Source organism: Zingiber officinale, chromosome 8A (genome assembly GCF_018446385.1).
Source record: "Zingiber officinale cultivar Zhangliang chromosome 8A, Zo_v1.1, whole genome shotgun sequence".
Lineage (NCBI taxonomy): Eukaryota > Viridiplantae > Streptophyta > Magnoliopsida > Zingiberales > Zingiberaceae > Zingiber > Zingiber officinale.
Genome location: NC_056000.1, coordinates 125625648 through 125637044, shown reverse-complemented (window position 1 = coordinate 125637044; position 11397 = coordinate 125625648). Strand labels below are relative to the sequence as shown.

The 11397-nt window shown below is 46.4% G+C and overlaps 1 protein-coding gene across 1 annotated transcript; it reads left to right on the top strand.

Annotated features, from left to right (window-relative positions):
• Window positions 1-22: 22 nt before the first annotated feature.
• Window positions 23-1271, top strand: LOC122010148 (pentatricopeptide repeat-containing protein At4g38150-like). Its single transcript, XM_042566577.1, has one exon. The coding sequence runs from the start codon at window positions 77-79 to the stop codon at window positions 1031-1033; it is 957 nt and encodes a 318-aa protein (XP_042422511.1). The 5' UTR covers window positions 23-76; the 3' UTR covers window positions 1034-1271.
• Window positions 1272-11397: the final 10126 nt, after the last annotated feature.

The following is an 11397-nucleotide window of genomic DNA, read 5'->3' as shown; positions in this document are numbered from 1 at the left end:
GGTAGTTCCGGAAGCTTCTCGACCCCGGTACATCAAACGGCAGCAGGGTTGGACCTTCGTACTCTCCTCGAACGCCATGGCGATCGCCGCCGCCGCCGCTATCCCTCGATCTCTCCTCTCCCTTTCCTCTTCCTCCCACTGGCGATTTCTCTTCTCCGCCAGTTCCAGTCTCCTGCGCCTCCGCCGCTCCAAATTCACCTCTGCCTTCTTCGTTCCCTCTTTAGCCGGCCGCTGCTGTGAGACTGCGCTCCCCGTTGTCTCAGTCTTCCTCCCCTCGCCGAGGCTTCCTTCAGTTTCCACCGACGCTCGTTGTTTTTGCTCTTCCTCCCGCTCCAGCAACACCAATTCCACCGCTTCCTTCGGCTGGTCCGACGATGAGGACGAGAACAAGGCGAGCACGAAGATAAAGGAGGTCGACAAGAGCAAGCTTCCCCCTCCCTACGACCCCTTTAGCAAGAAGCCAGCGGTGGAGGAGCCCCGGGACCCCTCCGACCTGCAGGAGATCTTCCACAAGATGCGCACCGAGGGCCTCACCAACTACGCCATCAAGATGTTCGACGGTTTGTCCAAGGACGGCCTCGCCCACGAGGCCCTGCAGCTGTTCGCCATCATCAAGGACAAGGGAACCATGCCTGACGTCGTCGCACACACCGCCGTCCTCGAGGCCTACGCCAACGCCGGCGGCCACTCCAAGGAAGCCATCCGCACATACGATCGCATGCTCGCGTCCGGCGTGTGCCCCAACGCCTACACGTTCGCCGTCCTCGTCAAGGGCCTCGCGAAGGACGGGCGATTGCCGGAGGCGCGCAAGTACTTGCTGGAGATGATGGGGAAGGGCATGCGCCCCAACGCCGGCACCTACCTCGAGCTGTTTGAGGCCTACCTGCGGGAGCAGAAGGGCGACGAGGCCAGGGCTCTAGTGGAAGAGATGAGAGGCAAGGGATTCGTGCCCGAGGAGAAGGCAGTGAGGGAGACGATCGGGAAGCGCAGTCAGGTCTACAGAGCCGTCATGGATCTTTTCTTTGGCAAGTGAACTGAACTGAATCGACCACAGTTTGTTCATCAAAAATTGCTGCTTTGGCTACGAGCTGCACTGCAGACTGAACCTGGTAACTAATTCAAAATCAATGGCTTTCTGCTGTTTCTTCGGCGTATCAAACATTTGTATTGTGCTTGTTTCTTGCTTAAATCAGTGAGAATTAGGAACAAAATCATCTTGCTCTGTACACTGCTTCTATTTTCTCAATCAACTGAGTCTATGATTTCGATCTCGGCTTGGCATCGTATTTTTTTTTCTTGTTTCTCTTTTCTTTTGATAGCGAACTCTTTTTTTTATCCATTTGTATTGAGTTCTTGCCCCTCCGACCTGTTTGATTCTGTGTACAACCCACAATCTTTTTAAAATTGAAAATGAAGTTCGTAGTAAACATCCCTGTTTTTTTTTTCTTTTTAAGTTTTTTTTCGTTAAATGTAACAATGATGATCCCGTCCGGAAGCTGAGCCGGATGTAGGCGGGTCTTGGTGTACTGGAAGTTGAGGTGTAGGATCTACCTGGCAACACCTGGGAGGATCACACGGGCAGCTGACGAAGGAAGAGGCTCATGACGATGACCCTGTGACCCTGCGCACACTCAGACGATCCCACGAGTCTTTAAAGACCAGAAACCAGGGGAAAAGTCCCCGGGTCAGGTCCTCTGACGCTCAAGTCAGGTACTTTCCCCCCATAAATCAGAGAAAAGACGAAAAGTAAAGACTAGTGAGAAATAACGAGTGAGCATACCTGCATAAGGGACAAGGTATCCCTTTTTATACTGCAGTGGAAGTTTCTGGGTATGACGGGTGTCAGGGAATGTCGTCTGTTAGGCTTTGTCCGGCGGTGGTTGACACGTGTCTCCTCTTAATAGGCTGGTAGCAAAACCAAAAGTGCATTGAGTCCTGACTGTTAGCATATTCCCTGACACTGATTATTCTCTGACATTCTCTGACAAGCGGTTACGATTCCTTGGCTGATTTGTCTTGTAGTGTCTGGACGATGAGTCTGTAATTCGATATCTGTACCCCGACCTGCTTCTATCTGCTGTTATCCCTGGCTAGCATTTCCTGACCTGAACGTCAGGTCTATGTCCAGACCTGCTTCTATACCTGTGCCTGTAATCCTGGGCTATACGTTCTGACCTGCACGCCAGGTCTATGTCCAGATATGCTCATGTCTACTAGTATCTCTGGCTTGTGCGTCTCGACCTACATGCCAAGTCTATTTACCGACCTGCTTATGTCCACTATTATCTGTGACTTGTACGTCCCGACCTGCACGCCAGGTTTATGTCCAGACCTACTCATGTCTGCTATTATCCATGGCATGTATGTCCCGACCTACCCGTCAGTTCTGTATCTTGATCCGCTTATGTTTATTATTATCCATGGCTTGTGCGTTCCGACCTGCACGCCAGGTATGTTTGCCGACCTGCTTATGTATACTATTATCCATGGCTTGTACGTCCTGACCTGCACGCCAAGTCTGTTTGCCGACCTGCTTATGTCTACTATTATCCATGGTCTGTACGTCCCGACCTGCCCGCCAGTTCTGTATCTTGACCCGCTTATGTTTATTATTATCCATGGCTTGTGCGTTCTGACCTGCACGTCAGGTCTGTTTGCCGACCTGCTTATGTCTACTATTATCCATGTCTTGTACGTCTCGACCTGCACGCCAAGTCTATTTGCCGACCTGCTTATGTCTACTATTATTCATGGCTTGTACGTCCCGACCTGCACGCTAAGTCTGTTTGCCGACCTGCTTATGTCTACTATTATCCGTGGCTTGTGGGCTCAGTCCTCGACTATACCTGGCCCTTGGGCCTGGTCCTTGACCACTGTAAGGGCTGGTCCTGATCCAGCTTATAATCTTTTCCTTCGACCGCCGCGTCAGCTGAGACTTTAACCCTGGCCACGTAAACTGGACTTTTGACCTCCCTGCTCTCCACGTCAGCTTGACTGCTGACCGGCGACGGAGGCTTGACTTCTGACATTCCTGACCTCCACGTCAGCTTGACTTCTGACCGGCCACGGAGGCTTGACTTCTGACATTCCTGACCTCCAGGTCAGCTTGACTTCTGACCGGCCACGGAGGCTTGACTTCTGACCTTCCTGACCTCCAGGTCAGCTTGACTTCTGGCCCTCTTATGGTATTGACTCACAACCACATCATCATACCGACCCCACAAAACATGCACCATATCACAAGCCTCCCCCTCAAGTCTAGTCGAAGGAGGTTCTAGTCCGACTGACTAGACCTCAACCCTTGTGTTACCTGACCTGGTCCCCGCGTCATTTGCTGACATGTCTTCCTAGGAAGTGAACGATCTCCTTCTGTGCTTATGTGACTCCTCAACTTCTGAGTGTACTTTCCTCCTATAAATATTACACTGTTTTCCAAGCGTCGCCTCGAATTCTGAGGAAATCCCTTCACCTTCTTCTTCCTTATAAAAGGTTTATGTCTCCTTACAACAACACCCATATCTCTATCTTTTCCGTTTCTTTGTGATCTTTGTCTAACCCATGGAGCCGGCTGAGCTGTCTTCCCTTCGTCACTAGCTAGCTCTCAAGGAAAAAGCTCTGCGTGATATGACCCTGAGCAGGGATCTGCAAACTTCCCTCCGTCGCGAAATGGAGGAGCTCTGGCAAGCAGCCAAATACAGAACTAGGGCTGAAATAGCCCTCAAGATGAAAGCTCAAGCGGATTTCCAGAGTCAAATCCATCATATCCTGTATTTGAAGATAAAGCATGAGGACGAACTAGCTTCGCTGAAAGAAGAGAATCGGCTGAAGGATGAGACCATCTGCCAATTGCAGCACACTCTCGAAAGTGTCCGAGGAGAACTGATTCGAGCACAGACCCATCTGAGAGAAGAGGGTCCTGCCTCCGTATCTGGCTGCAATTGAACCCTCTGAAAAATGTACCTCTGATTTTATCGAAATAAAACCTGTATTATGTATTCCACCCTTATTGTAGCTCTGCACTCTATTGCTCATATATCATTGTGTTGATAGAACCCCTGCGTTTCTCCAATATTTCTAACAAAACATAGCAAAAATAATAAAAACAATCGACTTACCTCCCTTCCCACTCACCTCATGACATATGATCATTTGGCCGTTGTGAGTGAGACGCTTGAGAGGTGTCTATGACTTGTGAATGTGTCTACGCAATCTCACTTTTAGCAAAACCCCTTGAGATATGGTTTATTGCCAGTCCAGCACGATAACTTGGCCTGCTACATTTTGTTCCGGTGGATATAAAGAATACCGATCGAAAAGATTATCACACCGACCCAGAAGGTCTTTGGGCGTGAGAGTCTTGCTCACTTATAACTCGCACTGGGGCGAGAGTCTGGGACAGCCGATCTGGAAGGTCGTTGGGCGTGAGAGTCTTGCTCACTTATAACTCGCACTGGGACGAGAGTCTAGGACAGCCGACCCGGAAGGTCGTTGGGCGTGAGAACCTTGCTCACTTATAACTCGCACTGGGGCGAGAGTCTGGGACAGCCGACCCGGAATGTCGTTGGGCGTGAGAGCCTTGCTCACTTATAACTCGCATTGGGGCGAGAGTCTGGGACAGCCGACCCGGAAGATCGTTGGGCGTGAGAACCTTGCTCACTTATAACTCGCACTGGGGCGAGAGTCTGGGACAGCCGACCCGGAATGTCGTTGGGCGTGAGAGCCTTGCTCACTTATAACTCGCACTGGGGCGAGAGTCTGGGACAACCGACCCGGAAGATCGTTGGGCGTGAGAGCCTTGCTCACTTATAACTCGCACTGGGGCGAGAGTCTGGGACAGCCGACCTGGAAGGTCGTTGGACGTGAGAGCCTTGCTCACTTATAACTCGCACTGGGGCGAACGTCTGGGACAGCCGACCTGGAAAGGTCGTTGGGCGTGATAGTCTTGCTCACTTATAACTCGCACTGGGGCGAGAGTCTGTGACAACCGACCTGGAAGGTCGTTGGGCGTGAGAGTCTTGCTCACTTATAACTCGCACTGGGGCGACCGGGAATGTCGTTGGGCGTGAGAGCCTTGCTCACTTATAACTCGCCGGGGGAGTGGACGACAACCGGGAAGATCGTTGGGCGTGAGAGCCTTGCTCACTTATAACTCGTACTGGGGCGAGAGTCTGGGACAGCCGACCTGGAAGGTCGTTGGACGTGAGAGCCTTGCTCACTTATAACTCGCACTGGGGCGAGCGTCTGGGACAGCCGACCTGGAAAGGTCGTTGGGCGTGATAGTCTTACTCACTTATAACTCGCACTGGGGCGAGAGTCTGTGACAACCGACCTGGAAGGTCATTGGGCGTGAGAGCCTTGCTCACTTATAACTCGCACTGGGGCGAGAGTCTGGGACAGCCGACCGAGAAGTGATTTCCCGATCCGGAAAGATATTGCCGACCTGGGGGGAATCCCCGACCAGGATAGATGTTGCCGACCTGGGGGGATTTCTCGACCAGGGACTATGTAAAGAAACCGCTTCTATTTTGCCTGTAGTCAAAAGATACATAGTATCAGATGTATTGCAAAGATAGAAATATTAAAATCTCACTCAGTAGATGGAAATGATGTCTTGTGGCTTCGCCACATTCAAATTTCTTTCCCGCCACTTTTCCTCGCCGCTTCCCGAGAAGATCGTGTGGTAAGCATTTCCGTACTCCCGCTTTATCTCACGATTTCCTTATCACGTCCATCATTAATACGCTTCCTAGGGGATCGACACATGTCCCATGCCTTTATTGCTTATGCAGTATGACACCACTAACGTCACTCCTTTTTGTACACGATTCCCCATAAGAGCATACCCCTCTGCGATCGGACGGCTTTAAGCGCTTCGCCCAAAAAGATACTCGACATCTCTTTTCGATATTCCCTAGGAGAATTCCATTTATAAACCCTAAAGGCAGTCCGCAGTCATTGCCTTGAACGTTTTGACTGCCTTCCTCTTCTTGTTGTTTCGACTTCTCCGACGTCCCATCCCTCCCCCTTCTAGGCTTTTCCTGTCTGGTGCCCTTCTTCTTCTCAACTGGCCTCTTCTTCGACCTCCCCCACCCTGATAATGGCTGACGGTAAGGCCACCCTATGGTACTCATGTTTCATTTCTGATATAGATGATCATGACCTATCTATGATTCGATCGGACTTGCAACTTAGTGATGCTTATGAACTCAGAGTTCCTACAGCCCATGAACACCCCGCCAACCCTCCAGCAGGTTTCATGACCGTCTTCCGAGACCAGCTTTTAGGAGGTCTTCATTTTCCCATCCATCCTTTTATTTCCGCCTTGAGCCAATATTTCGGCATCTGCACTTCTCAATTTGCTCCCAATTTCTTCCGAGTCGTATGCGGCACTGTCATTCTATGTCGCACATACCAAATTCCCTTGACCGTCCAACTATTCCACCATTTTTACTCTTTCAAACGCTCGGAACCAAGAGTGTTCATGGTACAGGCTAGGCCTGGTTACAAATTCTTTTCCGACATGCCCTCTTCCAACAAGGGATGGAAGTCTCGTTTCTTCTTTATTAGATCACCTAACCCCTTAGTCGAGCCAACCCAATGGTGCTCTGACATCTCTTCCACTCTCCCTGTACATTGTTAGGACCAAAAGTAGCTAGAGGGGGGGGTGAATAGCTCGTCGCGTGCTCGTTGCTCGGTGTTGCTTGTTGTTGCTTGTTTCTTCAAGAATGCGCAGCGGAAAATACATAAACAAACACAAACACGCTAACAATAGGATTTTACTTGGTATCCACCTCACAAGAGGTGACTAGTCCAAAGATCCACGCACACACACACACCTCCACTAATAAACACTCCTTTTCGGTAACTACCGAAGGCGGAGAAGCCCTACAAGACTCTCAATACAAGTAGAAGAAAGGGTAGTAAAGAATAAGCAAAAGCTTACAAGAGATGCAGTAAAAACCCTAGCTTCTTCTTCTTCTCGTTGCAACTCGCCTCTTGACTTGGATGAACCTCCAAGAACCTTCAAGAACTAGCGGTGAGGAGCTTAGAGAGTGCTGGGGAGGAGCTGTGATGAATCTGGAATGAATCGGTGAAGTTCTTGAGATCGCAAGAAGTACAAGCTGCGCCAGCGGTCGAATCCCAATCGATTGGATTGCTCCCGATCGATTGGGAGGCTGGATCGATCCACGGATCGATCTAGAGCGCCTCGTGCTCTGAAAATCCACGGATCGATCCACGGATCGATCCGGCACTTCGCAGCAGCGTCCCAATCGATCCATCGATCGATTGGAACCTCGATCGATCCACGGATCGATCGAAAGATGTTCGTGAGGACTCACCGGATCGATCCACGGATCGATCCAGATCTTGGATCGATCCACCGATCGATCGAAACTCCTGAATCAATCAGATCAATCGAAACCTGCCGGATCAATCCACGGATCAATCGAACTCTGGATCAATCCACGGATCGATCGAAACTTGGTTTTGCCCCAAAACCAAACCCAAAGCCCCTAAACCAACATCTAGTCAACCATGACTTGTTGGTACATAAGACCTAGCATCCGGTCACCCTTGCCAGGTAGGACTCTCTCACCAAGTGTCCGATTCCTTTGACCCACTTGGACTTTCTCTTCTTGCCAGTATCCGGTCACTCCCTAAGACCTACTTGGACTTTTCTTCCTCGTGCAGTACATTGGATCCCTTTGACCTACTTGGACTCTCACCGGATGTCCGATCAACCTTGACCCATCCGGATTTCTCTTCTACCTGGCCTTTCACTACTGGATGTCCGATCGACCTTGACCCATCCGGATTTCTCTTGGCTGGCTCACCGGGACTTTTCCAATTGCCTAGCTTCACTCACTAGGTCTTTCACCGGCTTCACTCACCAGGATTTTCCTCCTGCCTAGCTTCTCACTAGGACTTCCCAATTGCCTAGCTTCACTCACTAGGTCTTTCACGGCTTCACTCACCGGGATTTTCCTCCTGCCTAGCTTCACTCACTAGGACTTCCCGGTCAAGTATCCGGTCATCCTTGACCTACTTGACTCTTCTTCAATCAACCTTGCATTGTCAAACATCGAAACTCAAACCAAGACTCAAGCTTGGTCAACCAGGTCAACCTTGACACGGGATGTTGCACCAACAATCTCCCCTTTTGATGTTTGACAATACCAACACTATCACTTACAATACCACATGTAAGTTAGGCTAATCCCATAGCCTAAACCTTCTTCATGCCACTAGGTAATGAATACATAAGTTAAGCCCTTCATTCTCCCCCTAAGAGGGCAAACTCCCTCTAGGTAATAAAAGCCTAACTTACTCCCTTTCATTCTCCCCCTATTGGCACACATCAAACCATCTTTGAGCACACATCAACCCGTGCCTCAATTTTGGGCACTCTTCAACAAATGCCCCATTGTTGAAAACTCCCCCTGAAGAGTTGCTCATCGTTGTTCACAACTTCACTCGTTGTGACCAACACGATAATGAAGGCCCCATACCCTTCATTAACCTTAACCCTACATTCTCCCCCAATGTAGGTAAATGCCCATCCTTGAGCATTATCCACTTGAAGCCACCTGAACAATGAGGATATCCACTCCCCATTAAAGTTCAAACGCTCAACCTTGAGCATATTCTTAACGGAAGGTTGACCACCTTCCAAGGTTCATGAAAAATAATTTTCATGTCTTTAAAGAGTCTCTCCCCCTAAAGACATGGTGGTAACTTCTGTCATTGCACCAACAATGACTTGGAATCCCAAAACTTTAGGAAACCCAATTTTAGAAGTTTTGAGGTTCAAATATTCAAAATTTGAAACAAACCTCAACCTAAACTTCAACTTAGCCTTCCTTAACCAATCCATCCTTGTTTTCACATGAAAACACCCTTTCTATGTATACACATGTATTTTTAGGGGTTTGGAAAGGTTATCTAGACTAAATTAGGTTTAAATCATATTTACCATTTACAAAATCGACTCAAGTTGGATCGATTGAGTCGGGTTCGATCGATTGAACCTTCTGAATATGATGAAATTCAGTTTTTGATCGAGTTTTAAAATTGAGTTTTTTGAAATGTTTAAAATTCAATCGTCGATCGAGGTTTAAATTCCAATTTAGTTGAAATTCAATTTCAGCAAATTTCAGAAACCCCTAGAAAATTCTACAAAATTCCAAAAATCGTAAAACTTTGTGTAGACATTATTTAGGGTATAATTTATCATGGAAAAATAGTTTTCTATGAAAATACATCATATTTTCAAAGATTGACACAAACTTGAGAACTTGCAAAAACTTTAGTGTTTTCTTCAAGTTTGTGTCTAACTATTCAATGGTGATTACTATCAAAAGATAGCCTTCACCAAGGTTTTCCAAAATTATTTTAAAAACATTTTCAAAACCAATATCCCACCATGTTCCTTGGGCTTAATGCACATGACTTGTACATTAGCTTTCCCAATGATGGAAAAACACATAACTATGTGTTTTGATGAACCTAAAACTCAGAAGAATGCACTAAATCAACATCTTGAGTTTTGTTCATCTTCCTAACATCTCACTTGTATCTAATGTGCACTTAAACACATACAAGTCACCTTATAGTCCTTGTGAGATGTGAGATTTTGGTTTTAACCTATTCTAGGGATCATGCATATCTATCTAGGCATTTTAAAGATATTAAACATCCACCTAGGATGTCACTTGTTAATAAGTGATGTTAAATGCCATTTGTCCTTAATTTACAAGGAATTAAACTTAATGCATGATTATGTTATGGCATACATCAAAAGGAAATAATTTTCAAAAGAAAATATCCTATAACTACATGATGTATGTATGACATGACATGGTATTTTTGTATTTTTCATGATAAGTCATGAATGCAAAATACAAATAAGATAAAATATGATGTCATGGCATATTATGAGCAAACAATCATGGCAAGGTTTAGCATAAATAAAATATACCTAGATTACCTATCTAAGTATCGTTAATCTTAGCTAATCCTAAAACTTAAACCCTAGATTGCCCAAAGTGCTTCAAGAGAGTGCCACAACCTAAATGGGCATTTCTAATTCTCTTGATTAATTTATGTCAATTGAAATTAAGCTTATCCTCAAATGTTGGCATATTCCATTTTTCCTCAAGAGTAATCACATAAATCAAGGCCCGGAGTGCCTTAAAATTTCTAAGAGAATACCAAAATCCCAACTTGGTATTTCTCTAGGTTTTCCCAAATTATGCCTTTTTAAGATAAAATCAATTTTCCACCATTAGGCACATTTTACTCTTTCAAGGAGTAAATAATAATTCCATTTCATTTTCAAAGGTTAACAAAAACCTTGAAAATGCTCCTTGAGTGTCAATTTCCTCAAAGTTGGGTTAACTACCCTTCTAATCGGAGTTGACACTCTCTAACCCATCTATGGGGTAGAGAAGATGCTCCTAGGAACCCAACACCTATTGGTGCTCCTTGGATGCTCTAGGTACTCACTAGGGATAACTTCTCTAGATACCTTCCTAATGACCTTGTTGAGCTTCTTAGAAGCCTTGGTCACATTTTCTAGGTCAACTCTAGGGATAGCCTCTCTTGTGACCTTGTTAGTGACTTTCTTAGACTTCTTAGAAGTCTTAGTCACTTTGGTTGCAAAGATACTCTTAGGGATGACTTCCCTAATATTTTTGGCTTGACCACTAGACCTAGGGTTTGTTCCATAACTATATGGAACTCTATGGTAAGAGGGCACATCCTTCTTAGCCTTTGGTTTGTATCCCAAACCTCTATGGCCATTGGATGGCTTTTGTACCCCTAAACCTAGGTTATGCTCATTTTGCCCTAATAGGATATTTTCCATCCTTTTTAGGGTCTTTTCCATTTTATCAAGTCTTGACCTCAAGACTTGATTTTCCATCACTAAGTCCTTAGTTTTTGGTTTTCCATTAAGTTCATGAGCATTTTTGTGCCTAGGCTTGTAGATACAATCCTTAGAGTTCTTGCCTAGACTTTTACTTACATTCCTAGCCTTAGGTGTAGTTTTGGCATGTAGGGCCACATGCTTTTCCTTAAAGCCCTCATGCTTTATATTCTTATGGTAAATTGCATTAAAATGATAAAACTTAGAACTATCATACTTTTTATCATAATTTAACGGAGTAGGCTCAATGAAAGTTACCTTCCTTTTTACCTTAGAGGCTCCCCCTTGACTGGTGACTCCTTGAGCCGTGACCACCTTCTTCCCCTTGGGGCATTAACTTCGGTAATGCCCTTTTTGGTTGCAAGAAAAGCACACAATGTGCTCCTTGCTCCTTTTTATTCCGGGGATGGTCTCCTTGGGTTTCGCCTTGCCCTTTTGTGCCACTTGACCCTTCTTCTTGACCAATTTAG